The sequence below is a fragment of the Garra rufa genome, chromosome 2 (assembly GCF_049309525.1).
Source record: "Garra rufa chromosome 2, GarRuf1.0, whole genome shotgun sequence".
Taxonomy (NCBI): domain Eukaryota; kingdom Metazoa; phylum Chordata; class Actinopteri; order Cypriniformes; family Cyprinidae; genus Garra; species Garra rufa.
In genome coordinates, this window is record NC_133362.1 from 12351457 (window position 1) to 12375763 (window position 24307).

General features: G+C 35.0%; 2 protein-coding genes across 3 annotated transcripts in view; both read right to left on the reverse strand.

Annotated features, from left to right (window-relative positions):
- Positions 1-1715: 1715 nt before the first annotated feature.
- Positions 1716-4384, reverse strand: dkk1a (dickkopf WNT signaling pathway inhibitor 1a). Its single transcript, XM_073834918.1, has 4 exons — positions 4136-4384; positions 3883-4024; positions 3639-3797; positions 1716-2669 (listed from the first exon to the last, which is right to left on the reverse strand). Exons 1-4 carry the CDS (start codon positions 4325-4327, stop codon positions 2419-2421), a joined length of 744 nt encoding a protein of 247 aa, XP_073691019.1. The 5' UTR covers positions 4328-4384; the 3' UTR covers positions 1716-2418.
- A 3607-nt stretch (positions 4385-7991) lies between these two features.
- The window catches only part of prkg1a (protein kinase cGMP-dependent 1a), a 101083-nt gene continuing 84767 nt past the window's right edge, over positions 7992-24307 (reverse strand). For both annotated transcript variants that reach the window (XM_073834871.1, XM_073834870.1), the window contains exons 10-18: positions 15382-15478; positions 15024-15163; positions 14141-14230; positions 13909-14050; positions 11419-11582; positions 11213-11335; positions 11071-11133; positions 10359-10425; positions 7992-9120 (exon numbers count right to left, since the gene is read on the reverse strand). In XM_073834871.1, coding sequence (XP_073690972.1) covers positions 9022-9120; positions 10359-10425; positions 11071-11133; positions 11213-11335; positions 11419-11582; positions 13909-14050; positions 14141-14230; positions 15024-15163; positions 15382-15478 — 985 coding nt within the window. In that variant the 3' untranslated portion in view covers positions 7992-9021. The remainder of the gene's footprint in view (positions 9121-10358; positions 10426-11070; positions 11134-11212; positions 11336-11418; positions 11583-13908; positions 14051-14140; positions 14231-15023; positions 15164-15381; positions 15479-24307) is intronic.

Below are 24307 nucleotides of genomic sequence, written 5' to 3' on the forward strand. Positions count from 1 at the left end.
TAACACGTTAATTTTGACAGCACCAGGATTTTTTTTGTTCTGTGCACTGTATTTTGGACAAGCCTCATCATGTCTGATGTCATTAAACCACTTCATTGTGTCTTCAGTCATGATTATATGTCCCTGAATAGCTTCATATCGATCAACTATATTGATCAGGTGCAAAGCATCGATGCTATAAACTACAGACGGCGCTAATAAAGTTGCTTATCTTAGTGAATCCTGAACTCTCTCTATACTGCTCTATACATGCTGTGTGCGTGCCAAACAGGCTACATAATAAAGTAATTAAAGGGTCAGATATCTCTATGATTAACCTGCAATTCAGGCCTGACTGCAGGACTAATTAGAAGTTAGCCAGACACACCAAAGGTTGTTGCTGCTGATCCTCTTGTACTTCCTCGGGATTCTTCTCGTTTGATATCCTCCTGTCGGCTTTGTACTTCCCTGCTGTTTGGGCCCGTTCAGGCTTTCATGTGGTCATGTGTTTTTTCTGCAGACAGGGATATGGCTACCCCGAGGATTACGGCTCTTCAGCAGAGCTCGGAGCTTGTTTATTTGCCATGATAACTTCCGCTAGGGGTTCACAAAGCAGGCAACTGCATCAGGAGCATGTGGTAGAGTAGGTTTTTACATAATAGCAATGCTTTCGGATTTTTTTTTCACATGCCATCCACCTGACTTCTGATTCCTGACCTGATGTGTTGTTATTCAGCACATCTTAGTTCTAGAAAAATGCAATAAAAAGTGTGCTTTTATTTTAAGTGCACTTCTTGTTTTTTGTTTGTTTTTACAAACTGTAATGCATTGAAATGTATGGTTGCAGTGGAAGCCTATGCAAAAAGTGTACATAGGTTGTCCAAGAGCATTTTAAGTGCACCACTACTTGTTTTTTGGTTATATTTTACAAACTTGAAATTATTTTCAATAGTAATCGAGCTAACATACAGCTTTTGGTTTTCTACCTGAGCTCTATGCATTAAATTTAGGACACCTTTTTTACAATAATGTTGACATTTATTCATTTAGGAAACATTTTTACCAAAAGTGGCTTTGCTACACAGATTATATTGCATTTTTTTGTCAAGTTCAAGTTCTAGATGATGCTAGAAGCGTAACATTTTAAGTGCACTTAAGACTTCCATTTTAAGTGTACTTGTTTTTTGGTTATTGGCAAACATAGAGCTCAGGTATAAAACCAAAAGCTGTCTATGCCTTGAATTAGGACACTTCTTCACATTAACGTTTACATTTATTAATTTAGGAAAGGTTTTTATCCAAAGTGACTTTGCTACACAGAATATATTACATTTTTTTTTTTTTTGTCAAATTAAAGTTCTAGATGATGCTAGAAGTGTAACATTTTAAGTGAACTTGTTTTTGAAATCATTTTCAATAGTAAATGACAATCGCGGAAACATAGCTTTTGTTTTCTACCTGAGCTGTATTGAATTAGGACACTTCTTCACATTAAAATTAACATTTATTAATTTAGGAAACTTTTTTTTTTTATCCAAAGCAACTTTGCAACAGTATATTAAATTTTTTTTTGTCTAATTAAAGTTCTAGATGAAGCTAGAAGTGTAACCTTTTAAGTGTACTTAAAACTGATTTTAAGTGCACTTGTTTTTTGTTTACTCTTGAAATTATTTTCAATAGTAAATGACAATCAAGGAACGTAGACAGCTTTTGCTTTCTACCTGAGCTGAATGCATTGAATTAGGACACTTTTTCACATTAACGTTTACATTTATTATTTTAGGAAACATTTTTATCCAAGCGACTTTGCTACACAGAATATATTGCATTTTTTGTCAAGTTGCTAAAAGCGTAAACCGCTGAATAAAGCAAACAGTGTATGTCATTAGACTATAAAAACCTCCCTAAAGTGGTTTCTTTAGATTGCAGTTGTGGCAGTACAAATCGTAAAAAGTCAATTTATTGTTATTATCATATCATATATATATATATATTTTTTAATCACACAAATATCTTTACAATTTGCTTGAAATAAAAATAGAGTACTGGTAACTAAATCATATGGCTTGCAAATGTACAATATTGATGTTTTTGAATCATAAAATGATACTTTTACAGGATCCATATGCTCAGTGTTAAGTGCAATATTTGACTACGTATTTACAATACAGTAATTTACTGCAAGAAGAATAAGAAGTTCCTTATAAAGGGAAACAAAAGCAATCTGCCTTTTGTGATGACCCGGGGAAAAAAGTCTTAAATAGCAGAATGTACAACAAGAAACATCCCTACGGTGCAGATTCTCTGCATCCGTCCAGGAAATACGATCAGTCCTTTTATTGGCGCATCCTTCCGTGGAGTCAGTTTTCTTTTGCCGCCGCTGCATGTGTTTTTGCATGCGTGCGCTTGGTGTGAGTGTGTGAGAGCGGTTCTGCGGGGTCAGCGCGGTTGGCAGGTGTGGAGGTTTCGGCTTTCTGCTCCGGGTTTCTCTCTCTGGCCTCGGCAGGACAGGCCGGAGCCACAGTCGCAGCGCTGGAAGATCTCCAGATTGTGGGCTCCTTTCCGCCGGTGACGCGTACACACCTGCCCCTCCGTCAGCACCGGCTTACAGATCCGTGACCAGAAGTGTCGGGCACAGCAGAGCCCTTCCAAACAGTCTGAAGACCGGAGACAAGTCTCGCCCTCGCCACCTGACAGAGATGAGAAATCAGATCAGCATCTTCCGGATTTGTGCGATATCAAGTATGTTAGAAGAACTGGAAGTTTTGAAATCAGATGAGATGAAACAATGAGAAATAAAGAGACTAGATAAGACGAGATGAAAAATGTCTAACAAGGCAGATCAGTTGTGACCCTGGACCACAAAACCAGTCATAAGTATATTTGTAGCAATAGCTAACAATACCCATTATGGGTCAAAATTATCAATTTTTCTTTTATGCCAAAAATTATTAGGATATTTCCTACTGTAAATATATCAACACTTAATTTTTGATTGGTGATATGCATTGCTAATAACTTCATTTGGACAACTTTAAAGCTGATTTTCTCAATATTTTGATTTTTTTTTTTTTTCAAATATTGTCCTATCCTTAAACCATACATCAGTGGAAAGCTTGTTTGTTAAGCTTTCAGATGATGGATGCATCTCAATTTCAAAACAATTGACCCTTATGACTGGTTTAGTGGTCCAGGGTCACAATTAAGGGTTTTATTTTGGAAAAGAGACAAGATGAGAAGAGACAGATCAGAGGAGAAAACAGGAGACTGAAAAGAGATGGCAAGTTATGAAAAAAGATGAGACACAAGATGAAGCATGAGAAGAAATGATCTAAGATGAGAAAAGAAACTGAATGTCGAAAGAGAGATGAAATCAGACTAGATTTGAAAAAAGGCTGATCAATATGGAGAACTAGAAGAGAAGAGACAAGAAAGATAATGGAGAGGAGATAAGAAAAAAGAGAAACAAGACAAGAAAAGTAGAGATGAGAGAAAAAAAAGGAAAACAAGAAAGTAGATGAGACAAGATAATTGAGAAAGTTAGGAGAACAGACAATAAGAGACTAGATGAAAACAAGAAATGAGAAGAGGAAATAGGAGAAGAGGTGAAATGAGAAGCAGAAAAGAAGAGATTAGACGAGAAGAGAAAGATTTGACACCTTTGAGTGACTGCTGTGGTTTTGGCAGGCTTGTGGTTCTTTTAGGATGTGTGAAGTTCTGCCCACGTGTTACAGTCATACTTGGCTCATCCGTGTTGCCAACCGGTTGAGCGGCATCTACCGTACCCACAGCATCTGTATCAGCAGGTTGACACACACCTGAGAGAGAGACACGAATGGGAAAATAACTCTTAATGCAAACTATAACAAACTATGATAACATAAGAGTATCTCTGGTTTGTACCATTGATGCATCGGTTTCCAGCGCAGCACATCCCGTCCCGAGCACAGCGCTTTCTCCGCCTGCGGCACGACAGACAAACTCCCCGAGAGCCGTTACAAAACTCACCGAGTCTGCACTCATCATCGGCGGCGCAGTGCGGCGACTGTGAAAGAGCAAATAATCACAATAAACTTATTTAAACGCCTCCTTTAGAGCACATACATGTACTAAAAAAATAATCCTCTGTGCGTTTCAGCATCCTGTGAGCACGTACCGCCGGAGCGTGGCTGTCTGCGGTGCCGGTTACGCGCGGGCTCGCGCTCACCGCGTCACTCGGACTGGATGCTGCGGGCAGATGCCTGATGGAGTTCCGTAACACAGGTCCAACTTGAGCATCCGCAGTGATTCCTCCCCAAACCGCGAGATAAACAGTCACAACGGTGAGTAGCGAGATCATGTTCCTCATGTTCTTCTCTGTCAGTATGTCACGCGTAATGTCCAAACTCCACGGCACTTCATGTGTCTCCAAGAGTTTTATACATGCGGGACTGTTTGTATATTCCCGCCCCTTTTAAATGACTGTACGAGAGCATCAAACACGCTCTCCACCGCCCCTCTCATCGCCTGCGCAGACGGCAGCACGTCTGCGCAGGCGATCAGAATACTTGCGCTAAGGCGCGCAGCATCCTCGGCTCATGAATATTAATTAAGCCCTGCCGACGCTGCGTACAGGTCTATTTCGTAACCTCATGAATATTCAGAAGCCACGCCCTTGTTATAATAGAGATACGCGTTTCGCAATAGTTGTGCGTAATTACCGTCGCGCCCCCTCAGAAACTGACTGACAACTTTAAGTGCTTAAAGTGGAATTTAAGGGATATCATTATACACGACGGTACCTGTCAGCAGACCTCTGTTAACTAGCTCTAAAGCATGAACCTGATCATTTTTCTGTCAGCACATAAAAATAATACGCACGTTAATGTTTCACGCGTTTATCTAACTTACTGCAATTAAAAACAGATCTTCCTCTTCACTGAAGTTAAGTGGATAAAAAATACGGAGTTTAACAGAGTTCAGGACTCATCCAGCTTGCATTCAGCGCTTATTGTCTACATTAAGTAGTGTACTTATGATAATAGTTGAACTATGGCTTGAATTATACATTTCTAGAGTATAAAAGTCTGAAGTGGAGAGAAAAACGAGAGGAAAAACTTTAACTGACACAAATTAACTACATTTGCCTTATTGTAGACTCCTATATAATCAGATTTTGCTGTCGAAACACAATGCTGTTTTTTTTTTTTTTCATTTTAGTTTTAACAGTTAGATATTGCAAATAAGCTATATTAAAAAAGGAACACAAAGTGTATTCAATTTAGTCTTTGTCAGAGTTTCATATAGCTGACATTGACTGAGTTGGTGTGTGTGTGTGTGTGTGTGTGTGTGTGTGTGTGTGTGTGTGTGTGTGTGTGTGTGTTATAACAGACATGGTTAGTGCTCTTCAACTCAGTCTGGTTTTGCTGGCACTTTTGTGTGAAATTAAATGATGAATTGCTGCCCCCTACAGGTCAAGAGGCGTTATTTAAAAAAAAAAAGATAAAAGATTAAAAGTCTTGTATGGAGTGTTTCATGAATACATGCTTTATTTCGGCAGCATTGCTTTTAGTGAAGGCACTCAGCATTCGACTTTGTTGTTAGTTTCAATAAGGCTGTGGTGGCATATTTATATAGTGATGGAACACATTAATCTGTGATGTTATTTCTGCTTTGAGGCTGAATGTCTCTGCATGACTGCGCAGTGAACTTACCATGAAACTAATTTCTAATTTTAGTGTCTGGGAGACTAATTTCTCTGGGGTAGGCAGATCTAGCCTGTATGGCATTTTCTGTGTGAAAACAGTAGATCATCATCATGTCCTCTGGTGGTGCCAGACAAATAGTAATTTAATTGCGGTAAATAAGAGAACACGGGAAGACCCTCAAATCAGATTATCAAGAATGTGTTTAGAGAGGAGAAGCAGGGGAAATACAAAAAAAGCTAAATTTAGACTTCAGTTTCACATGATCCTTTAGAAATCATTCGAATATGTTGATTTGCTGTTAAAAGAACATTTGTTATTATTATAATTTATTATTATTATCAATATTGAAAACATTGGAGTCTTTTTTTAAGGATTCTTTGATGAATAGAGAGATCCAAAAATCAGCATTTATCTGAAATAAAAAGTTTTTGTAACCTTATACGCTGTAACATTCAAAAGCTTCATTATAAGGAGTCAGTATTTTTTTTTTAATAAATTAAAGAAATAAATACTTTTATTTGGCAAGAAAGCTTTAAATTGATCCAAAGTGATGATAGAAATATTTTGTAGCATTATTAAATGTCTTTCAGATAAAAATCTTTTTTTTTTTTTTTTTTTTTAAATGCAATTTATTCCTGTGATGCAAAGCTGAATTTTCAGCATCATTAATCCAGGCTTCCGTGTAACATTTGTCAGAAATCATTCTAATGTGCTGATTTGCTTTGATAAATATAAAGTTCAAAAGAACTGTTTACTGTCACGGTATTCACAAATATATTAAGTAGAACTGTTAAATGTTGATAGCTATAATAAAGTTTTTACCAAATCAGTTTATATATATAGTGTGTGTGTGTGTGTGTGTATATATATAAATGAGTAAATTACATTTTAGAGTATATTAAAACTAAAATATTAAAGTTTAAAATTACTTTTAAATAAATTAAAGTTGAAATATTGATATTTATCAATATTACAGGTTTACTGCATCTTAAATCAAGTAAATGTGGCCTTGGTAAGCATAAGAGAATTTTGAAAACATTAAAAATCTTAAGTTTAAAATCCTAAAAAACCTTAAAAAACAACAACAACAAAATCTAAAAAAAAAGACTTGAATTTCTTCTTGCATAATTTAATTTCTTATATTCTTTTGATTTTAGAGTGAAATATAGTCATTTTTGTAGAATGTCATGATTATGCTTTTCTATAAAAAGTAAGACAAGTTTCAGTCAAGCTTCAAATAAATAAATATAATAATAATTATTATAAATATTCTTGAGCAGCATATTAAAATGGAGTAATGACTGAAGTAATGGCTTTTCATTACAGAAATATATATGAAATCTATGTATGTGACCCTGGACCACCAAAGCAGTCTCAAGTAGCACAAGTATATTTGTAGCAACAGCCAACAATACATTTGTATGGGTCAACATTATTGATGTTTCTTTTATGCCAAAAATCTTTAGGATGTTAAGTAAAGATCAGGTTCCGTGAAGATATTTTGCACATTTCTAAGAACTTCATTTGGGCAACTTTAAAGGCAATTTTCTCAATATTTAGATTTTTTTGCACCCTCAGATTCCTGATTTTCAAATAGTTGAAAATTAGCCAAATATTGTCCTAACAAACCATACATTAATGGTAAGCTTATTTAGAATAGAACTTCTTCAAATGTTTTGTCAGTATTAATAATCTTAATTTGTACTGTATTGGCTTGGTCAGAATGGACTCTTATTATATGTGACCCTGGGCCACAAAACCAGTCATAGGTGTACATTTTATGAAATTAAGATTACCATTGATTTGTTGGGATAGGACAATATTTGGCTAAGATACAACTATTTGAAAATCTGGAATCTGAGGGTGCCAAAAAATCAAAATATTGAGAATTTCTTTTGAAGTTGTCCAAATGAAGTTTTTAGCAATGCATATTACTTATCAAAAATTAAGTTTTTATATATTTATGGTAGGAAATTTACAGATTATCTTCATGGAACATGATCTTTACTTGATATCCTAATGATTTTTGGCATGAAAGAAAAATTGATCATTTTGACCCATACAATGTATTTTTGGCTATTGCTACAAATATACCCGTGCTACTTAGGACTGGTTTTGTTGTCCAGAGTCACATTTTATTGTCAATTTGGAGCTTCACAAGAGACTTGTGTGTTCCACAGAGGAAAGGAAGTCATAAATTTGTAATGTCATTTCCATTTTGCAATCAAAAAACAAACAAAAATCCATAAAACAATTCACATTTTGAATGCATAAAAGACAGCGGAAGATCATGTGAGGACACAGGGAGTGTCTAAAACAGTTGCTTTATTGTGTAAAAAAAAAACCTAGACAGAGAGCGTCTGATGGACAGCAGCAGGCTGAAAGGATTGTAATCTGACATGCAGCTTGAGGAGCGTTGCAGAATGCCGTTGATTTAAGGCACTAATACTGTTCATGATCTGATACGGCTGAATCTCCGGAGAAATCAGGATTATGTTGTTCCTGCGTTTGAATAAATCGGGTTTAAGAAATGGCCATAAAAGGCAAACCAATCCCACATCCGTTCCTGTTTTAATGACACTCGATTCCTGTTTAAAATCCGGCCGTTCACAGTGATCAGTACTTATCTCCTAATTCTTATAAATCTGAGACAATAAATACAGTACGCTATTAATGGAGCTATGAATTTGAGGCACATCATTTCATGGGATAAAGTTTGAGAAGACCAGCGCTGGGCTCAGAATATCATAAACCGTAATGGCCGTCCGCCAGGACAATAAATTAACAGCAAAGAGGCGAGAAGACGCGTTTATGTTGTCTGTGTGAGAAACCGAGTCTTACGATTGATGTATTATGATGCATGTGACAGATAAACCGATACATGTCAGGAGCGCCGGCGTTTGCGCGAGTTTTTCGGGGTAGTGATGCTATGCTATTATGTACATGTGCTATAACGAACGAGTATTACTTTAAGAGCAACATTCAGGTCTGTCTGGACTCCTGCGACATACAGTGTGGTCGTCTTTAGAGTAGTCTGCGCACGGATCGGTGAATGAAGAGTTCACAGCCAATCAGGGAGAAGAACAAATCACTGAGGTCACAAGCTTTTCCCTAAATGGACTGTCTCCTCAGTCAACTCACAGTAAAGGTGGTTATTATGGGTCAACGGTGAACACGCACACAGACACGTGCTCACGCAAAAGATTCATGGTTTGTCTCCGGGTTTCGACAGTCCCTTTCATCCACATCTTCCCCTTCCCACATTTCTCCTTCAGTTCATCCAGTAGTGCAGCGTGTCTATCCCAGGCAGACGTCCCTTGTGAGCAGTGTTGTGTGTCTGTGTGCTTAGGCTTGTTTAGAAGTCTGTGTCCCAGCCTGAGTTATCATCAGGTGGTGGGTCTTCATTGTCTTCTGGAAAGCTGTCAAAGTTACTGGTGTCCGTGGATGATGTTACCTGCATGTGCAAAAAAAAAAAAAGAGAGAGAACCTGTTAGCATGTGGGTTTATACACTACCATTCCAATGTCTTTTTTTTTTTTAAACGTCTTTATGTTCACCAAGGCTGCATTTATTTGATTAAAAATACAGCAAAAACAGTAATATTGTGAAATAATATTACAGTTTAAAATAAGTATTTTCTATGCTAATACATTTGAACAGTTGATATTTCCTGAAGTCATTACTCCAGTCTTCAGTGTCACATGATCCTTTAGAAATCATACTAATATGTGACCCTGGACCACAAAACCATATATAGTCTTAAGTAGCATGGGTATAATTGTAGCAATAGCCAAAAATACATTTGTATGGGTCAGACTTATCGATTTCTCCTTTATGCAAAAAATCATTAGGATATAGGAAATAAGGGTCAGGTTCCATGAAGATATTTTGTAAATTTCCTACCATAAATGTATCCAAACTTAACTTTTGATTGGTAATATGCATTGCTGAGAACTTAATTTGGACAACTTTAAAGGTGATTTTCTCAATATTTAGATTTTTTTTTTTTTCAAATAGTTGTATCTCGGCCAAATATTGTCCTATCCTAACAATCATCAAAAGCTTATTTATTCAGCTTTCAGATGATGTTTAAATCTCAATTTCAAAAGAAAAAAAAATTAGGCTTGTTTTGTGTTTCAGGGAAACATATGCTGATTTAGTGCTCAAGAATAATTTTCTTTATTTATTTGAAATCTAAATCTTTTATTGTAATATAAACAGCACTACTATTAGGGATTCAAAACAATTTAAAGGATAACTATTGCCAAAATGCAACCTGGGCTGTTTTTTTTTTTTTTTTTTTTTTTTTACTGTAAACGAGACAAACTTATATCTAAAAGCATAATTACGACAAACGTGCCGTTTTTGAGATTGACCGTGATTTCGTTTTGTAGTCAATGGCCGGTGAATGGGAATACTGAAACTGGTCGCTGTGAACAGAGCTGTTTTTGACAAGGTAAAAGGGATGTTGTTTCACATGCCTACTGATGAATTTTAACTGAAGTATGTTGCAGACATTTTATGAAGATCCTAAAGTATCATACCACCTTGTGGAAAATGAGCATCTGATGTCCTCTTTGAGACTTGTGACATTACAGTAAAAACCATATACATACCTATGCACACAGTACTTGAGTAACAGAGTATGTTTCTAGCAGTATAAAATCTGTCTTGCATGAGTGTAAGCACTTACATTAGGGATGATGGGAGGCGTCAGTGTCCCCTTTCTTAATCCGTCCCAGTTAAACCCTTCAAACCATCTGCAAACACGTTCATTACATGAGATGATTCACTGACCGACAGTGGGGGCCAAAATTATTTAAACACTAATATTTTCACCAGTTAAAAAGTCAGTTATTTCTATCTTTTGCTGTATTGTTTCAGGAGGAAACTGCAGTATTTTGGACGATCTCATCCAGTCTGTCTGGAATGACATGAAGAAACAACAAACTGAGACAGACTAAATCCAGAAGAACTGTGGCAACGTCTCTGAGATGCTTCAAGAGACCTACCATTTTACACTTTTAGCAGTACTGTAGATTTCTTGAAGCATACTGTATTGGAGATGCTGCCACAGTTCTTCTGGATTTAGTTTGTCTCAGTTTGTTCTGTTTCGTCATGTCATTCCAGACAGACTGGATGATGATGAGATCAGATCTCTGTGTGGAGCACTGGCTGTTGTCAGACTCCCTGTGCAAACAAAAACCTCACTGGATTATTGCAATTAATGGAAGAATGAATGTTTGGAAATGTAAACTGATTTTGCCTACTGACACACTACAGCAAAACAGAAATAACTGACTTAGAATTATTTTTAGCTGGTGAAAATACTAGTGTTCTAATAATTTTGTCCACCACTTTATTTCTGTTTATTATTGATGTTCATGTTTTAAAGTAAAACTCACTTGTGCTTCTGGATGTCTTTGACACCATTTTTCAAGTTTCCTAGTCTTTCAGACGGTGTGTCTCTGAGAATAAGAAAAGAGAAATCTGCTTTAATAAGAACCACTAATAGACAGTCAATGTGTTTTATAGTGATGGACATACCTGCATAGCTTTTTGATGAGGTTCGCAGCATTTTTGGTAATTTTTTTGGGGAACTCTATCATGTCGATGCCTCTAAGAATAATGTTGTATGTTTTCATTGGATCTGGTCCTGAAAAGGGAGGACTGAAAAATAAAGAGGATAAAACATTTAAAGACCATTGTGTAGTATAAATGAGTTTATAAAGATCTGAAACCCTGTGTCTTACCTGCCGGTCAGCAGCTCGTACATGAGGATGCCGAGGGACCAGTAATCGGCGGAGATGTCGTGACCTTTATTCAGGATGATCTCTGGAGCCACATACTCTGGTGTACCACAGAATGTCCACGTCTTCTTCCCAAAGCCGATCTTCTTAGCAAAGCCAAAATCCACCTTTGAAAGGTTTACACAAGATTTTAATTAAGTCTCCAAAAAAGCTAAATTTGACTTTAAAGGGTTAGACCGTCTATAAATGAAAATAATTATTTACTCACCCTCATGTTGTTCCAAACCCTTTTAAATAATTTCTAATGTGTAACAAACTATACAGTTTTTACATTTCTCAAATTTAGTTTTTTTTTTTGTTAAAAATGACATGAGGGTGAGTATGAATTTTCATTTTTGAGAGAAATACACCTTTAAGAGGAACAAAAAGTGAACAAAAAAAGACATGTATATACATGCATACATAATACATATATATACACACACACACATGTATATACATACATATATATACAGTCGTGGCCAAAAGTTATATATACTGTAGATTGTTTCAAAATGCAGTGGTTGCCTCTAATTTAAATAGCTCAGCCTATAATAGAGAAAATAAACAATTGTGTTAATAATAATAAATAAATGTGTGACATTGTTTTTACAATAATTTTATGTTTACATTTTGTACATTTACTCTGATTTACCATACTCTGTCACAACTTTTATTTTTTTATTTATTTTAGTAAGTTGTTTTAATTTTTAAGGCCAAAACTGTAATCTGTTTTTGTTAATAAACTATACTTTAAAATGTAATTTAATGAACCCTTTAATTTTTGTGGCTTTAGTCATTGTTGGGATACTATTTTAAAGCTGGCAACAGCAACAGCTTATATCGAAACATACATCGTTATCGTTCAATCTGGGAAAAAATGATCGAGATTACATTTTTGCCATATCGCCCAGCCCTATAATGATCTCCAGCCTTGTGCTCGACAACATTCTCACCTGAGTTAACAAGACGATTACTGAAATGATCACTCTTCATAACATTCTGGAGTATATGCAAATTGCTATTATAAAAACTTAAGCAGCAACTTTCCCAATTTCCAATATTTATGTAATTCTCAAAACTTTTGGCCACGACGGTATATTAAAAAAAAAAAAAAAAAAAAAATATATATATATATATATATATATATATATATATATATATATATATTAGGGGTGGGCATAGATTAATTTTTTTAATCTAGATTAAATCTTGGAATTAATCTAGATTAATCTAGATTAAAATGGCTAATTTGAATTCTGCTGAAGGCATTCAGAATATGTGTGCTACCCAAATAATGACTTAAAGTCTTTGAGAATGGATCATAAAGCTCATAAAGCTGTTCTATGATAATTTGTTGATGAAAATAAATTATGTTCAATTAGATGTACTTGTGTTTACTAACTAACAATGCAATTATTTTTTCTACCTATTAGATTGTGTTTTTTTTAACGTCAACACCTACCCAGCCCATTACATGTTACACCGTACTTTTATTTTGACAGGTTGCCGTGAAGTTTCTGTGTCATACAGTATGATATGATGCTAGTTTTCTCAAATGAAACGGTAAAAGTGACACTCACAGCAGTTTGGGAGATTGAGTTTATCTGTTCATGTGAGATGAAAATGCCAAAAATTACCGGGAGCGTCACGTGTGTTTCAGTATGCGTGTAGTAAAAGCTCGTCTCCGACGAATTTACGTGGCATTTCGCTATAGTAGATTCGGTTTTTATGAATGGAGGACTACGCGATCCCGTCTGTGTTTTGGCGGAGGAGACTTAAACGCGCGACCATATTCTACAGTCTTCGGTATACATCCGCGTTAAACTATCAAGGTGAAAGTCATCATAGCTTGCGTAGTTTAGACCCAGCTCCCAACCCAAATTTGAGAATAGATTAACGGCGATATTTTTTTTATCGCGCGATAAGAGTTTCACGTTAACGCAGCACGTTAACGCCGATAACGGCCCACCACTAATATATATATATAGTTTATATGGTAACCTACAAATTTACATGAAGCATTTTGTGTTTAGAATTCATAGTGAACTCCACTCAAACTAATTTCTGTCTTTAATTTGTTGCACAATCTTAAAAAAATAATAATTGTAATTTGGTTTGATATTAGTCTCCAAATGTGACCCTGGACCACAAAACCCGTCATAAGGGTCAGATTTTTTGAAATTGAGATTTATTTAAAAATTTACTAAATATTTTATTGGTACATATTCGATCTTTATATCCCAACGGTTTTTGGCCTAAAAGAAAAATCTATAATTTTAACCCATACAATGTATTATTGGCAATTGCTACAAATATCCTTGTGTTTTTTATGACTGGTTTGTGGTCTGGGGTCACAAATACTTTTTGAGGTACTGAAACCAAAGCACAATGTTCTAGAATGTAGATGTTCCTGAAACTACTAGAGAGCGAGAACGGTTGTCCTGTCCTCACCAGTTTGGCGTAGCCTCTGTGGTCTAGTATCAGGTTCTCTGGTTTGAGGTCTCTGTATATGATGCCTTTGGAATGCAGGTAAGCGAACGCCTCCACCACACAAGACGTGTAAAAGCGTGTAGTTGAATCGTCAAAGTTGCCCCTGAGATTAGGAAAGAAACAGGACTGTTGTGAAATTCAGACAGCAACTGTATGAGAAAACACTGATCAAGAGTGAATTGACAGCTCTCACCTGTCTCTGAGAATAGTCCACAGTTCTCCACCTAAACACGCCTCCATCAGCATATAGAGGTATTTACTGTCCTTAAATGTCCTATAGAGTCTAAGAAAACAAGACGACCACAGTCAGAATGCCTTTCTACAAATTATGGTACACACTTGGTACCTTCACAGTCAAAAGTGACCAAAGACTTGAAATATATTGATTTTCCTCAAAAAAAAAAAAAAAAAAGATACAATATATTTTTGTTCAATAATATTTTTTGGATTATTATTTAAAATTTTGGGGAGATTTTACGATACTATGTAATATTTATAAAAATTTTAGTTTTTCTTTTTTTTGTATTTCCCATTAATTTCCTGTCGGGCAAAGTCATTGCCATAACTTTTTGTCAATTTAACATATTCTTGGTGAATAAAAGTATTAATTTCGTTCGAAAAAATAAAGAATAAAAATTTACTGACCACAAACTTTGAAATGGTAGTTTATATTGTTACAAAACATTTCTGTTTTAAATAAATGTTCTATTTATTAAAGAATCTTGGAGTATCACAGGTTCCAACTAAATATTAAGTAGCACAACTATTTTTAACATTAATAATAAATCAGCATATTCAAATGATTTCTGAAGGATCATGTGACACTGGAGTAATAATGCTGAAACTTCAGCTTTGCATCACAGGAATAAATTACATTTTAAAATATATTCACATAGAAAACAGTTATTTTACATAGAAAAAAAACAGTAATATTGTCAAGTATTATTTCAGTGTTTTAAACAAATAAACAGACTTGATGAGCAGAAGAAACTTCTTTAAAAAAAGACATTAAAAATGTTACTGATCCCAAACTTTTGAACAGCAGTGTAGTAGTAAGTGCTCATCACTAGAGGTACCTGACTATAAAATCTGAATGTGCCTCCTGCATGATCAGTTTCTCAGAGCGGATGTGCTCCTGCTGTCTTGTGTCCACGATATGACGCTTCTTTAGGATCTTCATCGCAAATGTCTTCATCTCATCGCTCTTGAGTTGCACCTGAGAACAAGGTGAGTTAAAACGATTACTTCAACTTTTTGTGTATTGTCACACATACAGACAAATAATCATATCTGAAGAAATGTCTATAATAGAACTACTATTGAAATACACAATATGATACAAAATCCATGATGACATTTGAAATTTGGAGAAAAATGCACACTTTTACATAATAAAAATAAGTATTGCATTGGAAATGCAAAGTTCTGTGTTACCAGCTCAACTCGTCCAAATCCTCCAACGCCAAGAGTGTCAATGATGTTGAAGTCAGACAGATTTAGATTGGAGAAGAATGCGTTCTCTGCCTCATATCTAAATTTAAAAAAAAAAAAATTGAGGATGAATGGAAGAAAAAAAAAAGTTATTCCCTGTCTATCAAGTGGGGCAACCCAAATCTTGATAAGCAAATCAAAATTGATGTCAAATTACCCAAGATATATTCATAAGGTCCATTCTGGGTATTTTGGGTTATTAACATTATTAGTAGCTCACTGGGTCTTTTTTTTTTTTTTACTTTTTTTACTTTTTTTCCTGTTGTGTATAACCCAAAAATGGGCTCAAAAATGCAGAAATTGGGGGGGGGAATTGTTGTTATACACAATATTATATAATATAATGCAGTAAATTCATACTTGGTACCCAAAAATCATGCCTAACTTTAAAATTAAAACAGATGCATTTAGATTAAAGGATTACTCCACTTCCAGAATAAAAATTTATTTAGAATTTACTCACCCCCATGTTATCCAAGATATTTATGTCTGTCTTTATTCAGTTGCAAAGAAATAATTTTTTTTTTGAGGAAAAAAATCCAGGATTTGTTTTTCCATATAGTGGACTTTAATGGTGCTCAACAGGTTGAAAATACCGTTTCAGTACAGCTTTAAAGGGCCCTAAATGATCCCAGGCGAGAAATAAGGGTTTTATCTAGTGAAACGATCGTCACGATCTGTCAAAAAAAATAAAAATAGGATTAAACACTTTTTAACCACAAATGCTTATCTAACTCTGCGATGTGCTGTTGAAGACAGTTGTCAAGTATGTTAAAAAAAAACTACCATCTAATTTTTTTTCAAAACCATCCTACATCATTATTTTACCTTGCAAAGGGCGTTGAAGAGCCCTTTGAAGCTGCACTGAAACTCCATTTTTAACCTTCAATCCATTGAGCATCATTAAAATCCACTATATGGAGAAATATCCTGGAATGCTATTTTTTTTTTTGCAACTGAAGAAAGACATGAACATCTTGGATGGACATGAGGTAAGTAAATTATTTTTTATTTTGGAAGTTTATGTTTCAAAGTAGGCCAGTTTTATTTTGAATGCAACCAACAGGTTCTTGACAATAAAAATGAATGAGTTTGCATCAGAAAATTAATTGTTATTCACCACTGATATTTACATTAATACAGATGAGTCAGAGGTCAGACGGATTCTGTAACATTGCAAACAAAATACTGCTGTATGTCTTTTTGCAGACTCTGTCCTGTGACCTGTAATATGGCACATTTCACTCCAGTTAGAGTGCTTATACGAGCCCATGATGCAGAACTGGCCAATCAAATCCCTTCGCTAGAGCCATGGCCAATGACACGATTGAGCTGCTATTTAGCTTGGCAAAAACCGCTTTGCAGTGTCAAACTGAGGTTACGATTTTCCATGCACACTGCCAAGGGTCCTAAAAACCAGTGCACACACACACAAAGCGTACTTTGGTTATTATTCAATCCCTTCCACATAATCAGTTATTAGGCTGGCAGGGTCAGAGATGTGCAGCGCTGGCATGTTCTGCAGGAACAGAGCACAAATGCACAAACAAGAGTGCAGTTTTGAAAAGAGGCATGGACTAAGACTATAAACAGAAGAAATTCATTCCTCAGCTGAAAGCTGGAGATGTTCAGTTTTCTCACACCAGCTTGAGAGCTGGTATATTCTACAGCATCAATAAAAATAATATAAAGTAAAATATGGAAACTATTTTTGTTAATAATACTCAATAATATTCACTAAAATTATTATTTTTTTAAAAAACTAATAAATATTTTAATACATTTGTATTGCAAAAGGTGATTTTTTTTTTTTAATCCAGCCTTCTCAGCCATCTGAAAACATCCCCTGCATTCAAATGCACTTTGCATGACTTCAATCAACCACAATATAATTGAGATTAAAACTCTCAAGAAGGAAACAGTCGTGTGTGTGTGTGTGTGTGTGTGTGTGTGTGTGTGTGTGTGTGTGTGTGTGTGTGTGTGTGTGTGTGTGACCAACAGGGAGAAAAAAAGTGAAATTTGTGACACTGGTTCTAGCTTCCAGCCTTCTTTGTGCTCCAGCGTGCTGATAAAAAGGTCTTGGAGCTAGGAACACTGACATAAATTTCACATTTCTGCTGATATTTTATGCTTGAGGAATCAACAAAATCAGTTTTAAAACTGCTCTGATTAAAATATAAACCTGGGAGGCACTTGCTGATTAAGCATGTGATGCTCCAGGCTCATGGTCTCTCTATATTCATAATAGGTGAAATGCAGAGTTAATTTGATTGACCACAAGGTGGTAATACAGAGCTTTATGGGTTTTTTACTGACAGCATCTACTGTATTTTGCAATGCCTTCATTGAGCAGGTCAAAATTATCTATTAAGTAAAGATCATGTTCCATGAAGATATTTAGTAAATTTCCTACCGTAAATATATCAAAACTTAATTTTTAATTAGTAATATGCATTGCTAAGAACTTCATTTGGACAACTTTAAAGGCAATTTTCCCAATATTTGATTTGTTGCACCCTCAGATTCCAGATTTTCAAATAGTTGTATCTCAGATAAATATTGTCCTATCCTAACAAACCATACATCAATGGAAAGCTTATTTATTCAGATGATGTATATTTATTATTATGTATAAACCTCAATTTCCAAAAAACTTACCCTTATGACTAGTTTTGTGGTCACATTTAAACTAATAGGTTAAAAGTTAAAAAGGAAGTTATAATTTATGTATTATTGTATAATAATAAAACGTAAAATATGGCAAATAAAAACCAAATTAAGTAAATTATCTGTTTTTCATAATTATTTGTAAAAGTTTATTAAACTGTTATATTTAAAAAAATTGGATTGCATATGGTGACATTGTCTTTCTTTCTTTCTTTCTTTCTTTCTTTCTTTCTTTCTTTCTTTCTTTCTTTCTTTCTTTCTTTCTTTCTTTCTTTCTTTCTTTCTTTCTTTCTTTCTTTCTTTCTGTCTGTTTGTCTCTCTGTCTTTCTTTCTTTAAATCAAATGTAAATTCATGCCCCAGTCATATTTTCTTGATTAAATAAACATTACACTATCAGGAAAATAAAAACATTTCTATTTTATATTTTTACACTAACAATTTAATCAATATTTTAGCCAATACTAAAGGCAAGTAAGAATCTTATCAAGTTAGTGCTTTGGAAAATGAAGTTATAATTTAATATATTAATTTATAATAATAAAAAAATATGGCAAAAAAAAGTAAGTAAATTATCTGTTTTTCATAATTATTTGTAATTGTTCATTAAACTGATAAATATTTAAATGAATTTGGATTGCATTAGGTGACATTTTGTCTTTGCTTTCTTTATGTAAATTCATGCCCCAGTCACATTTTCTTGGTTAAATACACATTACACTATCAGAAAAAATCTATTTTATATTTTTAAATTAACAAATTAATCAATATTTATTCTAAAATAAGAACTCAACGCAGTAACAATTTAAACATCAACAAATATTTTACTTGTGAACTATTTTTGAACTTTTCGGGTCATCAAAGCTCAGTAAATATTGGTCACAGACACTGAGATTTACTTTAAATTTCACCATTATACGCCAATATATTGTTCATATAGATTGATTTGCGAAAGTGCATGAACAAGAGACATTGGCTCTGTCCAAATTCAGGGTCTACATCCTCCTTAGGATCCTTCCTACCCGGTTGAAGGAGGAGGGGTCCTCCGATGACCGCAAAACCCGGAAGTAGGTGTCTGTGAATTTGGACAGCCTACCCTTCTTTCAGTTCCCTCCCTTACCCGTTGTTTAAATCCTGTCGCCTAGCAAGCGCTAAGCAAGAAGACAACCGCTGTAAAAAAAATATATATATTTTTTGAAACGCCAGTTTTTTTTAAAACTTACATCGAAAAGCATATTCCTCTACCACTCGCTTCGTCTGCCATTATTTAAAAATTCTGGAAGTGCTCTGCTGAAAGGAATTATGGGATAGGTAGGACGGGAAAGGATCCACCAGAACCATCCTTTCAATTCGGGGAAAAGGAGGACGTATTTGTTGGCCGCATTTGAAGGATTCTACGAATTTGGACAGCCTTTGTCGTGGCGCTGTGACGTAGCATCCTTCAAATGAGTCCTCCGAAGGATTAGACCCTGAATTTAGACACAGCCATTGCCTCCTCTCACGTGACTTTCCCCCATTCATTCTCAATTACCCCCCACTAAACTCACGGCACGCTTTAGGGTGTCTGTTAAAACTCAATGGGCTCAGGGGAGGCAAGAGAGATGCGTACTCCCGCTGAAACTTTACCTGCTGATGTCGCTATTGGACAAAGTTTGATAAAAAAACAAAGTTTATCATCCAATATTTGAGGAGACATTGCCTCCTTGTGATGTGTTCAAAACTCGATTGATAACAGTCAATATTTTTGCAATTCTCTTTGGTGCCAGTAGTGATGAAAAACTGACACCTTTAAGTACAGGAGAGCTGAACGCACTCGTCTCATTAGAGTGTTCTCTATCTGTCAGCGTGGCAGCTGGAGATTTATTTACAGGTGTGTAGTTGAGATCACGGGGGACGCGGTGCAGGAGGTGACAGCTGTAGATGTGTCTTAATAAGCTTTAATCTATGACAGTCACACGGGCTACAGACACCTCTTCATTATTCATCAGAGCTCATTTCCATTGCAGATGAGCAGATAAGAGGAGAAAAGTTTCTATTTTGGTTCAGATATGACACAGAGGGGATTTTTGAAGTGGGAAATGAGTTTCTGAACTATCCCAGAATCCCTCTTTCTCTCACTCAGTGTCTGATATTCTCTGTGTGAAATGTGATAAGGTTTCACATTTCTCTGAGCGGATTATTTTCTCATCGGCGCACAATGATTGCATCGCTTTCTCATCATGTTTCTTCAGATCATGAACAGTTGCTGGTTCTTATACATGTCTTCTGCATGCTAGCACAGCCTTTTCTACTTTAGTGCCACAGCACTTTCCAAAAGATCCGCTTTTCAAGATACACGTGCAATTTTGGCAAAAAGCCATTTTTAAAAAAAAAGTTATAATAAAAATAATCTATTTTTGAGTTTGACAATGAACACATCGCAACTATGCGTGAGAACGACCCTAATCGCAACACACAGCTACACAGTATAGTTCAAAATAATGTGCGCAAATAGATGAAACATTCAGAAAAACACTCCACTCCCTCCACACACAGCTCTCACAGAACACGAGACACATAAACGAGCCAAAATGCTTTGTTGTGCCCTGTTTCCCTAAGTGCTTTATCCCACCAATAAGTATTACAAATACTTATCTTTGAAGGAAAAGGCCTGGGTTGAATCTGCTTTGGTAGTTTCATTTTTAATTTCACATTTACCTGTAATCGATTTCGCAGAGAAAAGCTGATTACTAAATGCTTTGGAGCCGCTGCACACTCTACAAACACTTCCAGTGTGAATACTCTTGCGTACGCCCGTTTCACACTGCAAGCGTGAGCAGAGCGTGAGCTTCACGTCAGCGTAACTACAGCGTTACTGCAGCTGCAGACTCGCAAGAGTATTGACACTGGAAGCGTTTGTAGAGCGTGCAGCTGCTCCAAAGCATTTAGTAATCAGCTTTTTTCTATGAAACTGATTACAGGTAAATATGAAATTGATAATGAAACTGCAGAAGCAGCTTCAACCCAGGCCTTTTCTTTCGAAGGTAAGCTTTTGTAATACTTACTGGTGGGATCATAAAGCACTTAGGGGAGCGCGGGGCACAAACAAAGCATTTTGGCTCGTTTATGTGTCTCGTGTTCTATGAGAGCTGTGTGTGGAGTGTTTTTCTGAATGTTTCAGCTATTTGCGTACATTATTTTGAACTGTGTTGCGATTAGGGTCGTCCCACACATGGTTGCGATGTGTTCATTGTCAAACTCAAAAATAGATTTTTATTATTATATATTTTTTTAAAATGGCATTATTTTATTTGAGAAAGTTAATAATTTTATTTTATTGACCAAATATTTTAGTTTGTCGTGTATATTTTTTTTCATTCGATCAGATCACATTTTAAGCTGTCATTTGGTGATGTTACAACGCGCTTCTCACGTGTTACATTGTATCCCATCCGCTTGACATGTTGTCACATTTCACGTCCTTTCTTTTGAGGTAAATAACAAAACAAAAAAAAAAACGTATACACTGTAATTATGAAACAAAGCAACATATTTGTACTGGACAAACAATATTTACACAAACTGAGAAATGCAAAAAGTGTTACGTTGTGCTCCCCTAATCATAAAGTTGCACATGAATGAGGTAAAATATGGGTAGCGCTAGAGCCTACATATGTGTATTTTTTTTCCATTTATTATTATTATTATTATATTTTACCTTTATTTATATAGTGCTTTATACAATCCAAGACTCAATCAAAGCAGCTTTTTCTCGATGCAAAAAAATATATAAGAAAAAAATACTGCCGTTTTGTAATTTTCTGGCTTTTTTTTTTAATACACCATGCTTGCACCCAAACTGAATAATTAAAAACACATTTATATCTTCTGTAGCCTAGGCCTACATATTTTGGATTATTTTTGCTTTTGACAACGATTCTTGTTAAACTCACTAGACATGCGTATTATGCGTGAGCAGCACAGCAATGCTTTAAGAATCTTTACATTTTAAAATAATTTTGTTTCTGTATTTTAAAATAGATTTATTTTTATTTAAGCATATTTTAATGACAGTGTATATACTGAACAAAAATTTATTATTTTATTTATCAAACTAAGCAGAAAATAGTACAAGCTTTGCTCAAGCAATTGTTTTGAACAAGTATTAATGTAGACAATATATATATTAAAAAAATACATTGTTTTAACTAAAGTTTTAGCATCAATATTGTGTGGGGTCAAAGGCCCCCCTTGCCACCTCATACATTTACGAGATTTTTAAACAAAATAAACCACTCGTATGATTTATTTTCAAACAAAGTCTGTTGCTCCCTAAATGTTTATATTTTTCTGCAATCATACACTTTGGGCACAGTGAAAAGCATGTTTTTCTTAGGGTGTGCCTTTAGCCCCACTGTACCATAGTATTATGGAATAATATGTTTTTATTTGTATATGTTATAATATTTTTAACTGTAATTATTATAATTGTAATAATATTTCACATTACTGTTTTACTGTATCTTCATTCAAATAAACGCAGACTTGGTGTGCATAAGATACTTCTTTCAAAAACATTCATATATCTTACCGACCACAAACTTTTAAATAGTAGCATAACCCTGTGCTCAACAACATCTTGTATCTCAAATAAAACAAACCCAACTCAACTCAACTCAAAAAAAAGAAGAAGAAAAAAAAAAAAGAATATCTTTCAGAAATTTGCTGCCTTGAACAAGTAAATATAATGGTAAATACAGTGTCTACTGTAGTTCTTCCTGAAAAGCGGCCACTGTGTCATCACATGCCAACTGGTAAACCCTGCTCACATTTAGAAATTGTGAAAAAAAAGCCAACAGATTAGCATTGTTATTTTTTGTGCAGTATGTATCAGATTCTACATAAGAAAGCAGATGTTAACTAAACTAACATACTACCCACCAGGGATTGTAAATTAATGAGGGCTTGTGGCAAAAATGCCACCAAAATGAACAGAAATACCCCATACATTTGAGACAAATGGGCAAAAAATTCCCCTGCACAATTAAACAATGTATTAAGGCTTTCGTGAATAAAAGTAAATGTGAAAATGAATGAAAAGTGTCAATTTGTGGAATTACATTTAGATTTGCTCACACTGCATCAGATTGCTTTTACGCATTTTGTGCAGCGTTGAGCCTTACAACCAATCAAACGCATTTCTGTTGAATTTAAGAACGCATTGCCCAATCAGAGATGATTAGATTAGTCAACGCTGAAAACGCTGGAGCTGTTGATGTGTGCACACTCACAAACTCCCGCATCACAAACAAGACAATGAAGATCCGATGTAAATAAAAGATCAATTTCATAGCTTTAGTGATTATAACGGAAGTTTTTGCATAACTTGCGCTAAACAAGATTAACTTCATGGACCGACATTTTTGTCTGTGAAGCCAGAATGTGATGTGCTCAAAATGTAGACAAAAAAAAAACGTTTTATATAGTTTTTTTTATATTGATATTAATAATCATTAGAATATAAAAATATAAAATAATCTACCACGATTTTGTCATAATATTGTAGCCCTATGAGCTCATGTTTTTTTACATGTAGCAAAAATTCAGATACAATTTTAAACCATCTATTGTCACTGACAACTAGGGATGCAACGATTTAACTTACAGTTCGGTTTGTATCAAGTTTAGAGTCTCAGTTTTCGGTATGGTTCAGTATGTGCTATGTTTAGGGAAAAACTACTGTCAAATAAAAATGTAAGGAGAGTGAGGTGAACTAACTGACAAGAAGACAGAAGTGAGAAAGGCGATAGCGAAATGCAAAATAATTTGAAAAAAATATTTTGAAAAGCCTGTTGACTTTTGCCGTTTATCTAAAGTGATATTTTAAACATTTGTTTCTTATTTATTTGGTTCCACAGTGTTTAGCCTACTTATATTCAGTTGTGTACACCTATTTAAACTCTGTGCAAGCTATTTTATATTAGGCATAGCCTATAGCCTGGTGTATTTATATTCTTTTTGCTAATAAAAGATATACGATTTATTTATAGGCTAAATGATTTTGTCGTTGTATGTTGTTGTTGCTCGAATCACATTTTAAGCAATTGACGCTATTTAAAAGTGAAGGAAAGCGAGGAAAAGGGAGAATTCAAACAAAGCTTTTATGCTGAATTGCCACTAATTTGAAAGGGAAAGTAAAATGTGCATGCCACTTTTAAGCTATGT